The 16,859-nt window shown below is 32.7% G+C and overlaps 1 protein-coding gene across 2 annotated transcripts; it reads right to left on the reverse strand.

Moving 5' to 3' along the window:
* Positions 1-576: 576 nt before the first annotated feature.
* Positions 577-16,430, reverse strand: LOC137922699 (uncharacterized). Of its 2 annotated transcripts, XM_068765730.1 has the most exons (11): positions 16,037-16,430; positions 15,339-15,431; positions 11,583-11,695; positions 10,296-10,383; positions 8,272-8,351; positions 7,763-7,903; positions 6,834-6,938; positions 5,707-5,857; positions 4,889-4,947; positions 4,367-4,585; positions 577-4,015 (listed from the first exon to the last, which is right to left on the reverse strand). In XM_068765730.1, the coding sequence occupies exons 1-11, from the start codon at positions 16,135-16,137 to the stop codon at positions 2,742-2,744; spliced, it is 2,424 nt and encodes an 807-aa protein (XP_068621831.1). In that variant the 5' UTR covers positions 16,138-16,430; the 3' UTR covers positions 577-2,741. The 2 variants fall into 2 exon arrangements, with proteins under 2 accessions (XP_068621831.1, XP_068621839.1); XM_068765738.1 differs by lacking the exon at positions 15,339-15,431.
* Between the last annotated feature and the right edge of the window lie 429 nt (positions 16,431-16,859).

Below are 16,859 nucleotides of genomic sequence, written 5' to 3' on the forward strand. Positions count from 1 at the left end.
TTTTCTGCGGCACTTCTCTATAATAAAATACCTTAAAACAAAATACTATGAATATAACTAAAATAAGCTAGTGGAGCCATATTAACAGTTCTTTCTTGCTTTTTAATAGATTGCAAAAATGAGCAAGCTGAATTTACATGGAAATATTTGGAGATTAGAAGAGTTCCATTGCAGCTTTTTATCTGAAGTTATGCAAAAGAAAATTGTTGTCAGTCAACTATAACCTTTCACTGGAATGAGTAATAAGCTACAATTTTGATTTTTTTACATTAGGAAGTATAAATTCAAAGCATTAGATTTTCTTAGCATTTAAGACGAAAGCATTAATTTCGAAACAATGAAAAACATCTGACAGTGCAATATTTACTTATATATATTATACTTTTATTATGCTCAACTTTTAAAATATTACTTTTTACTACTCCCCTCCTTTTTTTCATAAAATTCTATGAAATATCTTTGATGTAAATCTAATAACCATTGCAAATATCTTCAGAAATATTACTCAAGTATATAACTAAAAACAGCAAACAAAAGAATTAATACAATATTTCAATTGGCATATGTACTTTATTATTTGTATATAATTATAACGAACAGGTTTGCGTTATTTACTATGGAATGATTGCAGTTTAAGGATGATTACAAATTTCATTTAAATACATCATACAATATTATTAAGGGCTAATCCCATTGTATACATTGGACAAAACATATTAAAGGCGGCGAATACAAATTATTTATTTATACCAGTAGTAGAGTTCAGCAATATCGCTTACATTTTACGGAAAATTGTTAAAACTACGTTAAAATACAGCACCATACATCAAGTAAGTTTTTGATTTAAATAGGACTACAAACATGATCCTCCTCCGCATCAAATTTATTTAAATGAAAATTACACGAAAAAAATATTAGGTAAATTTTCTTGAATATTGTTAATGAAACAATAATAGCTTATTCAAAATTTAACATTATGTAGCCAAAAAGAATTTCAACAAATTTCATTTTTAACGTTTTTTTTACAGAAACCAGACACTATTTTAAAATATAGTCAATGGCATGGAATTGCAAATTAATATATAATAGGATGTTATTTGGATTATCAAGTTTATTGGTCTAACCATATGGTGATTGCTAGCACCCCCATGCAACTGCAATAGATGGGAGATTAATCAAACACAGATTTAGTAAAATTAATTAACTGTATGGAAAAATAATAATAATTCTAAATTATCTTCCGAGCTTTCAAATACTATTCCTTCTTGCTTCTTTTATATCATGTAAATGACTACCTAGGCCAAAATGGGACTATTGTCAAAATTTAATTACACATTTTTACATCTCTAAAGAATGTGTGAAGTCATGAATAAGCTAATATTCGAATTAGTTGCATGTGTTTGTAGTAAACCAAGTGAGGCCATGCCTTAGAATGTATCAAATCAATAGTCAATTGCTAGAGGATAACAGTGGTCCAGATAAAATGAAAAAACTTGGTCTGGTTTTAAAAAAAAAATCAATTGCTTTTCTTAGGATCATACTTGCAAAAAAAAATAAAATTCAAAAAATATAGGTAAAACATCTTAAATCCATCATTATTAGTACGCATCCATCACAGAGCTAATAGATGATAATATAATCAATCACAATAACATAGCCAAGCATCTTTAAACAAAGAAAAAACACTGAATTTAAAACACAATATAAAATAATAAAATCACAAATCGAAAGAAAATTAACAAAACCTTACTAATGAATGATTTGCTGAGAGTTATCACCCGACAGGAAATCTAGTATGATACCGATATAAACAAATATTTAAATAGTGAACATTTTTGAAAAGTTCATTATTAAATTGGTTCTTTTACAATAAAGAACTAAATGTTCACGAGGTTATGTTACTGATTTCGACACAGTCACAAAATTTGATTACATATTACATACATACATTCAAAAAAGTTTGTTGACCTTTTTTAATTTTGTGTATTCCTTATAAATGTAAAAAACAATATAAAATGGCACTGATTAAGTTATTATCTTGACCCATCATCAGTCCACTTTCTAACATATATATATTGACCATCAGTATAAAGTAAATTTGTGTATTGTGGCCATGCATCCTCATATTATTAAAAGTAATGATTAAGTTTGAAAAGAAAATAATACTTATGGCAAATTTCTTAAATATCGGTCATCACGCGTATCCCTGATGTGAAGGTTATCATGTACGTAATACAAATGCTTTATCAAATTGCAACTAAAATAAATATCTAAAGTAAAGATGAAAATGTTGAACTTGCGACACCAAGTGTCTTAGTTATAAAAATCTAGTATCGTCATTAAAGTATATTTAGCTATTATTAGTGTCGTATGTCTACAGTAGAAGGTTATTTACAAGTTTTAGTTAATACAACCATTAAAATACATTAATATAGTTACCACATTTTCAAGTATGAACACACCAGTAATGGAGATTACAAATAAATAAAATAAATTATAAATATGGAAATAAATTTTTACGAGGCTTTATAATTTTCAAACTAAATATTAAAACTTAATTTAATTATCTTTTTATATTTATATCACAGATACCCACGAAAGAAACAGTATCTCTCCACCTTGGTATAACTTAACGAACATTTACCATGAAAAAAAAAACATTAAAAGCATGAAATAGATCTTTCAAAATAACGTAAACATTTGTTTTCAACAATTGATGGGAGATAAATAGGAGTTAGGATTTAGACTTGGAAATAGTCACTGACGACGCCTTCGGCACCGCTGTTAATACTGTTCTTGGCATCCCTGTTCGCGGTGGGGACATTAATTTTCTCGTACCCGGCCGCCGAGTCCGATCTCTCGACGCCGGAGTTGGCTGCAGCGTCGTTGTTTACCTTTTCATACGGCGGCTCTCTCTGCGACAGTTCAAAATATTTAACACTTTCGTAGTTAGGATCTTTTTTTGATCTCACCGAGTCATACTTTGAGTCTTTAGACCTCACGGATTCGTATTTAGGGTCTTTACACTGTAAAGATTCGTAATTTGAGTCTTGCGCATTATCGCTTTCATAGTTGGGATCTTTTGGTCGCACCGATTCATAGTTAGGATCTGACTCACTACCGGTAGTATAAAAAGGATCATTTGACATTGATTCGTAGTTGGGCTCCAACATTCCCTCTTCATTGTTATTCGCTGGCCAGTTGTTATACTTAACATTTCTTTTATTTACTGTTGAATATGTCGGTTGAACTTTGTAATTAGGTGCTATTGTGGCGTACGGAGGTGTGGGCGGTTGGTTTCTCAAAACTTCGTAGTTAGGATCGGAATCGGAAGCGTTGTTGTCTGGTTTAGTGATGTGTTCATATCCTGGATCACTGCTTATAATACTGTTAGGTCCACTGTCTGCCAAGTTATTTGTCTTTAATAGATTGTTATTGGAAAAGGTAGATACAGTTTTGTTCACATCTTTGACCGTCTCATAACCGGGATCTTGGTTTTGTGAGTTTGTGCGTTGTTTGTGCGTTATTGTCTCGTAGCCGTGATTTATGGATTTTTTGCGATCTATAGTTTCGTATCCTGGATCATCGCCGCGGTACTTTAACGCGCCAGTTTCAGGTTCGTTGGGAAATTCTTTCAGTTTTTTAATTGCATCTTCTGATTTACCTTTAGCTTTTTTAATAACTTTGGCATACATTTCTTCAACGTTGCGCGACGGACTTTCTGTGACTCGTTGTTCCGAGTTCATACTAGTATTTGGTTCTGCAGAGGAGTAATCGCTGTATCCTGGGCATTCAATGGAGTTATACAGGTTGTCTGTAGGGTTTTCTTGCTGATCTATATCGAAATTCAGCTCCTTAGCGACGAGTGGGCGGATGATATCTCCTGAGCTAAACCTGTGTTTTTCCACAGGATAATTGCACCCGTAAAAGTCCGAAGAACTCACGCAGCTGTTATTGCGTTGGTGTTTCTCGTTGAGACTGCGACGAAGCTTATCGTGATTGAAGTGAAGGTCACCTGAAAATATAAGCATGAGATTATAATGTTTGAAATACCAATGCACTTTATTATGTTATATTATAATGCAGATTCCTTATTCTTTTTTCATATTGAATGATAAGATAGTGTAACTATAACCTCCTACTTGAAGTGAAAGAATAGTCCTTTTCGCAAAAACAAATTTTGTATAGATCAACGACATTAGTCATGACTATTATTAAAAAGCATTTTTTTTTGTCTAATTGCCAACTGTAATTTTAAGAAAATATGCTACTATATACAAATGTACTACTTCCTTGTTTAATAAACACGAGATGTATACACAACAGGTTAAATACAGTTGCATCAACTGTTTGTAACTAGACTTACCTGTACTCGATATGCGCTGATGCCTTTGCGCTTGTGCGAGCGGGACGTGTGCGAGCGGCACATGTGTGGCGTGTGCCGCGTGTGCCCCATGGGCGACGTGGGCGGCGTGAGAGGAATGAGTAGCTTGTGGAGGGGGTGGTAGCGGTGAGTTCGCCACGCGCTTCTCTGGCTTGGGTGAGCCCAACGCGCCCGTTGAATTTGAACATGAAGATGACGATGCTGTAACGAATCAAAAACTTATAGTTGATTGTGTCTGATGTAAAAATAAATTAAGTTTAAAAAGGCAATGAAATTCCAAAGCCTTTAAGAAAAAAAATTATACACAGCAATAACAAGTATAGCTAATGAAAATATATATTATTTTATTCCCATTGACTGCTATTATAAATACATAAAAATAATGGGTTGTTGCCTACAGACATTTATTATTACGTAAGTGCTCATAAGAGTATTTTTTCACTTTCAATTTATTTCAATTTTATTTAAACTGTAACGTCTTAAAATATACAGCGTAATAAATACCTTGTCTAGAATGTGTTGCGTGTGAAGTTGACGCAGCTATTTCAGGTGGAGCGCTCCTTCTGTTAATAGTGTAATTATTTTTGAGTTGGAAACTGTTTTATTTATGCGTATATGTAAAGAACATCGCTCGCGTGTATGAAAATCGAAGCTTAAAAAAACATTTAGATTTCTAATGATAGCATTATCATGAAAATTTGTAGAAACCTTATTTTAAAAAAAAACAACTTTAACCATAATTCAGCATAAAAGAAAGTTTTCCAAGTGGAATGCAATGATTTTTTTGGTTTTAGGTTCACTAAACTAATCGTTAACCAAATGTGACCACCACCAGGTGACGAATAAAATGAACCGATGGATGTAAAATTAAAACTATGTTACACTGTGATTAACAATCAAACATTATGTACAAAAATAAATATTCCTCAAAAGTACCTATTTCAACATTAACAATATCTATTTTTTGATACATATTATAAATTTGATTAGGCATGTGCCCACATCGGTGTGTAATGATCACAATGAATTTGCCGTGCCGGCAAGTCGTAAGCCACTCTATTATTCTCACAAGACTATTGTATAGGGGCACCGGAAAAATTAAGTTTGATTAGCAAATCAGGGCTGTCAATGTTAAGATTTAGTAAATATATAGAATTGTAGAAAAACCGTATTTGACACTTTGCGTCTACTTCAGGGAGAGTTTAATTGCAAATGAACAAATCGTGCCTCGTAACTATGTTAACAGTTACTGAGGTTAATCGCGTATGACAAATAATAAATAAACCTATTCTCTTATAAAGAAATTTTTATACTAGTGTTACCTGGCGGAATGGTCAGCCGCGGCGGCGACGGCGGGTGCAGCGGTGACTGGCGCGGGGGATTCGCCCCTGCGCCGCGGCTCGGGCGCGATCTGTGCGTACGTATCAGAACCTTCGCCCACACTTGCCTCCTCTATTGCTGCATACATTTCATCTATAAAGCAACACCAATTTATATTTTCCTATATATATGTATATTTATTTATTTACACTTTTTGTACACCATAAACGACTAAAAAAATAGGGAAAAAAGGAACAATTCATATAGACGTACAAAAGGCGGTGTTATCGCTCGAGGAAATTTCTACCAGACAACCTTTGGTTGGATATGAGAGGCATGAAGAAGAAGGCAGTTTAGGGTATATACGTACATACACATACGTAACAAATATGAAAATGGCATTACATAAATACGAATAAATAACAGACGCTACATAATATCCTATTTAAAAACCAATGACGTACTCTTTTCACACACTGTGATAGCCGTTATGGTATATCCTCCTAGGCCTTTAACTTAAAGTGGGCGTCTATGGATTGAAACGACTAGAGCAGAAATAATAGACAGCGGTACTAAATATAAATGGAATAAGGAAGTTAAGGGCAGGGCAGAAAATGTGTGCAAAAATTATAAAAAAGAAAGGAAATATAGGCCTCTAGGTTTCCATGCCAGTTGAAATAGAGTATTAATGACAAATAATTAAAAGAAGTCATCATTTATGTACGCCGTGTACTGTCTGCTAGCTATCTTTGATCTTTAAGTGGTTTGATATAGAAAATCTTAATTCAATCAAATTCACTTTGTGTCGTTTCAATTTGCGTCATGTTTTTTTTTTGACGTAACCACGTCGCAGTGAGGTATTGGAGTATAAATTGCAATTTAAGAATTGGTTGTGTTCATATATATGTTCAATAGTATTGTTTGACATTGGGATTACTATTTACAGATTCCACGGAATGGAGGCGGGGATAGAGGGGTGAAGACGCCTGACCTCTGCTCGTTGACGGCGATCTGACGGAACTGAGCAGTCGATACTCCACCCCTCTCGCCGTGCGCTTACCTTAGGCGCGGTACAGCGGTTTTGGTAACACTCGTATGATAAAGGGTTTATTTTAGGCTGTGAACTAACCTGAGTCGTCGGAAACGGAGGCGTAGTGAGGTTGATTGGGCGGCTTCATACTTTGTGCTCGAATGTTACTTAATGGCTCCCGGACCGATATACTAGTATAGCCCTCTGAAATTTTCAAAAAAGAAATAATTTTAATTATCTATAATATAGATAGAGATTTACGTTCTACAGATGACGTTGTACCCGATGAAACACTTAGCGATACCAAAAAGTGCATCAGATACCATGGTGAGTAGCTGACCAGCTTAAGCTGTTAAGTTAGCTAAAGACTAGACAGGTTGGTGAAATTATCTTCGGCGATATAGCACTGTTAAAGATGCAGCTTTCTAACAGGTTCGTATGTACTTACTTAAGGCCAAAGGGGAGGATGTAGGAGTAATGCTTTTGTTTAACTATTAGACATTCACATAATGATTGTCCAGATGATGGTGCTGCTAAAGAAGTATGGAGACGACCAAGTATCAGAATCTAGTTTGTGTCTGTTGCCTATTATAAAAACTGCATAACGAAATACAAACAAGTAAGTTCCACACATGATATTTCTTAATGATTATAAAAAGTACATATGAGTGGTCACGGAAAATATTACGCCCCGTCTAAGAATCTTCGTCAATGGCCTGCGCTGAATTCTCAATATTCATTAACACTATCTATGGAAATGCTGTCAAGAGGCTTCTATCGAGCAACAGATCTAACGCCGGAAATGAAACTGAATAGGTTACACGATTTAAAGCGACCATCACCATATACCGAGGAGAAGCCCTAGTCTAGGATTCCCAAGGAAAACACCAACGTGGTGGTTAATGGAAATCCTGGCGGCAAACTATAATCGCACCAAACAAATAGAAAAGACGTGGACCTAATTAAAACATGAAGCAGCATTGTGGAAGCATTCTGCCTCATCTGGAAGATATAATAACTATACATACTGGCAGAGTCAGTGGAGTCCCCGCTGAAATGTACGGCGTTGTCGGTGTGTGGGCGCGGCGAGGGCGGTGTTATGTACGGCAGCTCCTGGCTCGACGGCAGCTGCCCACTGATGGCCACCGACGCGGATATTACAACCGACTCTGAAAATAAGGGTCACTAAATGTATTAATTGACTGAAGCGAAAGCAGCTAGACGTACTAACTTTTGGATATATTTTTTAATATGTGTATAAACAAGAAGAGATATTTAAATCTTTGATAAATACGAATGATTAGACGTCCGTAAGTAACCTTTACCGCTGATGCTCTTTAGCAAAGGAACTTGTCGATTCCACAAAGGCGAGCATTTCTGCCGCCAATAACTCCTTTACATTATTACTAATCTCTAAATTTACATTGTTAGTTCAACGATTTGTTAGGTAAGATTTTTTAATTTTAATCTCCTAGTAACACCACATTGTAAATAACACAGGCCATTAAAAAAAATGAAGTAAAAAATATTCTCAAACCTGGACCGGGTTGGCTCGCTTCGCGGTCCTCTATCTGTATGTCTCTGTCCGATTCTTGATCAGGAGTGATCTCGACGGTGCTGAAAATAAAAGGTTACTTGGAACTTGCTTCGTAATAGTAAAACTATAATAAAAACAATTCCTATCGCAAGCTTGATTGTGGTATCGCACTCAAGTGGCAGAGAGACCACATAGCGGGCAGAACAGATGGTTTCCAAGACCTTACGGTTTTTAGGTGGAACCAACGGACCAATAAGCGCAGAGCAAAAATTCCACTCACAAGATAGACAGATGACCTTGTTAGGACAATTGATAGATGCTGAATTCAAGCCACTTTCAACCGGTCTCTATTGGGAAAATTTTTGGGGGAGGATTTTGTTCAGCAGTGGACTGGTGGTGACTCGAGTGAAATGAAGATTAATCAATATGGATGAGAGGTTCCCGAAAAACTTTATTTATAGACTTCTTTTATAATTTAGCTATTTCAGGTAGACCCCTTTCAGCTACATTTTTACATATTCCCACAACTTGACAAAATGTGAAGATTAGATCTTAGTATAGAAATTTGCGTTGCGGCTAAGTTCCAACCACGAATAGTTTACAAAAGAAAATGTAAGAATTTGTTCACTCTACGACAAGTTATACTAAATATGGAATATGCAAGTAACAGCCGCTGAGCTTCTTAAATTATTATCTGCCTACATTGCTAAGTTAGGTGCCAACATTTTAGTTCTTTACTATCGAAAGCATAACAAATTGTGTACCCCTTTTTGTCACGCCATCGAGGTTTACGGTCCAATCAAATCTACCATGGACTTCTGGTGGTCCCCCTGGATGACTTTGGGAACTTTTGATATAAAAAGGCAGAAATGATTTTTATTTCCTCTATTTAATAAATCCGGTACATAAAAGTACTAAAAAACCAAGCCAGATGAAAACGGTAAAACCACACAAAATAACACTTGGAATCAACAATTAACATTGAAGTCAACTTGAATATTACGGCACACTCTTTGCCGTAATATTCAATTTGACACATTGCCTTTAGCTGGAACTCTGGCGCTCTATGAATACTTCAGATATTTAAGCTATCCCCTTGTAGGAGATAGGTCGTCGAGTAAAAGTTCGTCGAATGTAAGAAACACTATATTCAATATTTCTAGTCGGTTGTTGCTAATCAATTTGGTTCTTGATTCTCTTCTGGCTTGTTCTTACGCTTCTTTGTTTTTTGCTTCTCTTGCTTTATCCGCTATTTCTATACATTTTGCGTAGTACAACTCGTGGGTAAGTGAACCCGCACAGGTTTCGTGTTGTAGATGCTGTGCGAGCGGAACAGCTTACTAACAGATTATTGGTTGATTGGGCGATCCCCATACTCTCTTAGCATGAGAATTAAGCAAGCAATCATTAAGCACGCCATTACGTTTAAGAATGTGAGGTAATCAATTGAATCATAATTTTCGCCATAAAAATAATATCAATAACTTCGAACAAAGTAAATACTTTGAAATGGTAGTCTATATTTTTTCTACACTGTACCGACACAAGTGAAAATATTCTAAAATCTAAGTTAATAAGTAAAAAAAAATAACAAATAATATTTTTTGGTATTATAAGAAATTAATTACATGATGTCTCATAACAAATTTCATTACTTCATTGTTACCAACATTATAGTTTTGGAAACACTATTAAGTTAAAACGATATTTGTTTACATAAAAAATGATATTATAATTTTCATAACCATTTTCTTAAGACATTTAAGCTCATTTGAAGGCGGACTGTCGAACAGAGCGGTCGACACTCCCCTGTCTTGCCGCGCAAATAACTCGAGCGTGGTACAGTTTTACAGTGTAGTAAAAAAGAAAGATAAAATGCAATATATTTTCTAAAATATTTCAGTGTTCCCTGTTTCTTCGTGACTTTTAACACATCGTGAGAAGTCATTTACACTTCCTTTTTATTGTAGTATTGTAAAAAGTATTCAAAGAGCTTACTTACACATTATCATGCTTATACTTACATATTATGGTTGTCATTTTGTAGCTTAGCGTATGCATGCTCGTATGGATGATCTCGGCTTGTGGATGCTGCGTTAGGTGCCTTACTACCTGCGAATATACAAGTAATCATCACTGGAATGATAAAAGAAATACAATAGGTAAACATCGTTTTCTGCCAACGGTACTTGAGCCGCAATGCTCCGTACTGATAAAAATATCAATGGTTAAGATAAAACGTATAGATTAATATTAATCCGGTAGCTTTGATTTATTAAAATCAAAACAAACCGAAGGACAAGAAAGAAGCAACATTAGTGCAATTTTTTGTAAATAGTTAACAACACTAGGTGTCGTTTCAAAGTAAAATTTTCAAATGTTTAAATAAAAAAAAACTATAGTGTAAGCTTCTATAACTCTATTCAAATTATAAATTGTCATCATCATCGTCATCATCACTGATAGTCATAGGACTCCCCCAAAGTAACTGCCTGAAATAAAGACCTTAAGCCCTAAAGCCCCAGTAGACATCTGTTTTGCACGCTATGTCGCCTGTTCACCACCACTTCAACTGGCATAATTTCACAAAAAGACTGAATTACGGAATTAAATATTATACATATACGGAAGAAATAATGTATATCATTAATAACAATATAGTATTTTTTAAACATGTTTGAATATCTACATAAAATGGTTTTCTGTGGTAAACACAACTACAATGTGTTTTTAAATTTACAAAAAAAAATTTAAACTCGTCATAATTCTCAGTGAAATATTTTAAAAAACAATTTTTAACATTAATTTCGATGCATGTTCCAAAGCTTATTTAATTTTAGCCGTTCCAAATGAATACGTCTGATATTTGTAGAAAATAATCAAGTTACAATCTTAACATCTACGCCTACTGTTATCACATGTCGATGCATTTACTACTTAAAGAACTGTCTTGGTAATTAATATCGAATTATCTAGATTCCTGCGGTAGTAATTTTGCGAAATGATAAATATCAGTCATTTTCGCGGTGCATACTTGATGTTTTATTGATAACTTTAGATTAGCTTCATTATTTATCAGATTTACACTACATTTGTTTAAAGATTTAAATGGGTCACCATTAAGCAATCTCGCAATATAATCTTCAAATAAAATAACTCCAACATATCGAATCGATTGGCATGAAAAACAATATGAAATGAAGTAATAAAGTAAGTATGGAATAATGTTTAGTTAATAACATTGTCTTCTTGAACTGTAACAGGTTAAAAATATGAAACTATTGAAAACATAAGAAAGCATCGTACAATACCTTCATCTAAGTTTACGGTCGCATATATTTCGGAAGCGGTGTCGCCGCTGTCGTGTCTGCCGACAGGATGCGGGATCTCCGGTAAGCTGCGCTGCGAGTTTTGAGTTGATGCTCTGTTATAAAAAAGCTATACTGTACTATATTTGTTAATAAAAGATGATGATTTCTTGTTATTGTTGAGACTCAACAAATAATTAACCTGTCGCCGGATATATAATGCAATGTTTTTTTGCAAAAGGTGCCATACCTATACTTTTTTATATGTTAAATCGAGAACTCCCTCAAAAACCTTAGCTCGCAAGCCATCTCAAGTTTACTGATCACTGTTGTAACTAAAATCGTTTTTAATATTCCCATTCAAGTTTATACAGCCGAGAGGAAGCTAAATCGATTTATTATAGCGCATTATCAGCTAACATTAGTACTTTCTAAAGCTAACATAATTGTTATAATACGAGACCTGTCAAATCTTTCTGAAATTTCGAATTTTAATTTTCTTTATATCCGCCACGTTTACTTATGCCCGTCATTTTAAATATTATGTTAATTTTTAACAAGTATTTCCTGCCTATTCCAAGAAATATAAATAATAAAGTGATTGTAGGAAAAAAATAATTACGCGAATGCATTTGCAATGTTAACTGTAGGATTATACAAACATTGCGACGGACGCCCGAGCACGTCGACAACAAAAAACATCGACATAAAGTAGGGAAAATATTGCATAATCGTCGAATTATTTTTAGAGAAGATGCTGAGGACCTGTAAAAGGGTACCTCAAATTGCTCAATTTTGACCAAAACAACATCGCATTAATATTGCTAAGATGTTTCTATACCCAGTCCGCGACGAATCAAAATTGCTCTTGATGATCATAAATGGTGACCAATAGTGGGTTTATGATTACAAAATTGGATGATGTGAAAATAAAAACTGTGTCATGATTCAATACGAAAAATAACTCTTCAAATTCAGCTGAATGTAAATGTTTTACTTAGTTTTCTTTAATTGCAGGAGTGTGCTGCCTCATAAGTTAATTAGTAACAAATATTATCTACAAGTTGTGCTTAATTTGTCTGCCAGGATTTATAGAATAAGGTCAGATTTATAAAACAAATATTTAAGTTTTGCACCATGATAACACCTCTGGATTGTGCACAAATTTTTTTACCGAAAACAAGACATTAGTGTCTTGTTTTTATCGGCCCCTGTATTTCCTGGACATGGTGCCTGAAACTAGAGACAACCATAATATATGTAGTGATGAGATATAGTGACGTATATAACATTACCATTAGAAATAAAGTTACTTGTTATACATTTTTTAGGCACCATAATTTTCATAGTATAGTTACTCTAATGTTTTGAAGTGCTACAAAGACCAAAAAAAAACCTTGCCAATATACACAAACGATTACTTATAAAATCGCAATATTTTTGACAGATCTCGTATTATCAGGCTTTTAAAAATACTTGAGCAACTCATGCTCCTAACATCATGCTCCGATTGTAAAATGTTATATAAATTCAAGTAACAAAACTCTACTGTATTTTTTACAGTTTACAATAGAAATCATTCCAATTAAAATATATTCCATATACATAAAATTGAGGTTGTAACTGTAATTCTATTTCCAAATAACTATATAACTGTAACTTTAATTGTATCAATTGCTATATATTAAGAAGTTCTTAGCATTCAAACTTCCATACTTGTGACTCATATGTCAGTAATGTTAGTAATGTTTACACTAAAAATTTAGCATAAATATATCCTTCATGGCGGAAATCGCGCAAATCTATCGCAAAGAAACCGACCAGTAAGCTATTACTACCTACAATAATAAATTGTTAAAGACAAACATTTTACAATGAAATTCAAATTTAGACACCAATCATTTGAAACCAAAAATATGTGTTGTAATTTAAACCCACTTATTATTACTGTAATGCTGCATGTAAACAAAAATCTATAATTATAAAAGAAGCTGTTACCATGCAGTGATAAGGTGATAACAAATGGAATAAATATGTTCATGCAATGCAAATAATTATATTTTAAATTGTAGTGGCACATTAAAGAACATAAACCTTAGACATTACACACAACTTTAGTAAAAGCAATTAACATGTCACAAAAATTTGTCTAATAAGACATTTTCTATATTTCAACAGGGGATTGCTAACTAATGAACATCAACTGATATTTTTCTGGTAATTTCACATATTTTTCTGAAACTCTGTAGAGTAATCAAACGATCTGAAATGCCAAAAAAAATTCTCAACAATTTTATGTAAATTTTACATGAAATATGCCATATATGTATACACAATAATAACTCATACCAAAACACAATTATAAATACAATTAATTCGAATTAAATAAATATAAGTACCATAATAATGTATAAGCAAAATGAATTTTATTTCATTTCTATATTGCAATATATAATTATATCTTTCAAGCTGGTTTTAATAATTTCAAGATAATTTTCTAGAATGTATTCTAATTATGTTGCTAATGGGTGCTAATTACAATAGAAAAACTTTGTTCTTGGTATAATCAATTCTGTATTAGCATAGATAAAAAATTAACTGATTCATCAAATAACAGATCTTACTAACTATGATTTCTGCATAGATCAGATATAACATGCCTACTTATAATTATTTCATATCACATTATCATATCAATAATATGTTGTTTGTATTTAACACAAGATCAACATATACATCTAAATAGTTTTGGATTCTGTATGTCAGTAATGTTTTAATCTATCATTATACCGACATTTATTGTTTTAATTGTGATTTATGTGCTATAAGTGATTATGAAATCATTTATAGCACATTAATCATAAATAAAACATTTTTTACATAAATCTGTACCTTCTGTATTATTATAAGTATTATATATTGGGTACTTTTAACTAATAAATTTGGAAGTCTACCAGAACATGAACTGGTATAATTTGTCATCCTACTTTCAAAGGCAGCAATAGTTCTTGATTTAACCCAATCATTTACTTTTGTTTCCCTGGATATATCCAATATAAAAGTGCTCTACATGATAATTCAATCACTACATCTTTAGGTGAAAATGCATTTGATTATTGAATTTCTGATTATCATAAACACTAGAAGTCATTACTTTAATCCCAATATAAATATTACCCTGCATAAGTAGCAATTAGATTTTTGGTTTACTACTATTGCTACATGAATAAAGCAATTATTCTTATAAAATAATATATAATAAATTATATTTTATGGTAGTTCTAACAGCACTGTTCTTCCTCATATTCTCACCTATTTACAAGCTTTATGACATTTAATACATGTAATATCTATTATATATTATATAGTATATCTGTACTATTCTATTTCACCCTATGAAAATTCACAAAACCTATTGGAAAGTGTTTTACTGTAAAAAAAACACTAAGACACTGAAGAAGATTATGTAAATTAACCATTATATGATACTAAAACTTAGTCAAACATGATCTAGATCTAGGTATTTTAGAAAATGAGTAAGGGATGAGCATTTTTTGAAAACTTTAATAATAGATTAATAAAATAATAATATTTATATACACCACAAGCAAATATGGGTTAACTCATTAACAAATGTAAAAAGTACACAAATATTCAATACCTAAAAAGCCTTTACATTCTTATTAAAGTTAAGGTTTGTTAAGTCTATGTTAGCCCAGAAGTAATACATAGATTAAGGGCATGCTAACTAAAACAAACCGCTTGATGGAGGCCGGAGTGGTTGGCGTAGGAGATGGAACCTCCTCATCAATGTGGATTTTGACTACACCAGCGGTACCAACTAACTCACTTCTGTTAAATGCAACATTTTACTATATTAACAAAAATATGAGAAAACTTCCTTATCTTGTGATAAAAAATGTGTTATATACAATAGTTGTTGAATATAACAGATTATATTGTTGCTTAAATCCAAATATTTTAAACAAAAATTCTTTACATTTATTTATACCTTCATTACATTTTTGCAATACAATTATTAATCTAGTGTTCATTCAAGAAATTGATTTATTTATGGTGAAAACAATAATACAAATGTCTGCATAGCTTACATTTATATATTGCATGTAGTTTTTATATTTGTTTATAGCTTACAGTTATATATTGTACTACTACAAAATATTTACTTCAGCTATCAAATAAATATTTTTGTCCTCGTAGTGAAAACATATGAAGTTATAGCAATGAAATAATTAAAATTTTACTCAAGTTGTATATAATATTTTAAGTAAAAACCACAAAAACAAAATGAGAAGTTATACCTAATATTAAACGATTCTCTGAAATTTAAACCATGGAAACCAAATCAAACATTTATGAAAAATTATTTGAATATTGAAAATGTTCATATTATTCTTGCAATATTAGCTAGTCACACGTTAAAAGCTTCTACTTACTTCTGATTGGAGTTCTTGCAACCACAAACACACGCTGAAAGAACGGTGACAAGAGTAACTAGCACCCCTACGCTTAACGCAATCTCGACTAAAGTATACATAACAAGTTCTTAATTAATATAAATCCAAGAGAAAGATCGATAATATTCCATTACAAATTAGGTATTAAGTCACGCCTTTAAAAAGGAACGCTACGAGTGCACAACTTTCTTCCATTTGAACTAAAGTATGGAAATGTAGGGCACATGTATATACGACGCCTATATTAAAAGAAAACTAGAAATCTCTTCACATTTTTACAACAATAAAACAAATCGCCGATCACATATTTTGTAATATACATTAGAAGTCAGTAAAAATACAGGTTTAGTACTAAGACACTAAAGAGTACAGACATTTCCATACTACTAATATAAAATAAATCGTACAAAAGTCAGACGCGACTAAATAAATAATACAATTACGAAACAGATAACATAGGTTTAATCTAAAGAACAGACTACAATGAAATTCGCCGTGCTACTAATTTGAATAGTACAAACATCAATATTTCAAGGATAGAAGAGACAAAGGAAATATAATGAATATTTTATTTCTTTTAATGATGTAAATCGAAGAAGAAGGAAGTTGCGACTGTATGATTATCAAATAAAAAGTGGAGTTTGTATCATTCACGCTCCGTATTGTTGGCCGCTACAGTCACAACACTTTTATGTTAAATCTTTCAAGTGCATTCAAATTAAAATTCGAAGGCCGATTTTAATTCGGACGCCATTAGTGTTAGGCCGGTGTTTTTGTTAAGGGCGTGTTAGTTGTAAATAAT

The sequence above is a fragment of the Battus philenor genome, unplaced genomic scaffold, assembly GCF_028537555.1.
Source record: "Battus philenor isolate CCGP_79_NKW_IND1 unplaced genomic scaffold, ilBatPhil1.0.hap1 SCAF_10, whole genome shotgun sequence".
NCBI lineage: Eukaryota > Metazoa > Arthropoda > Insecta > Lepidoptera > Papilionidae > Battus > Battus philenor.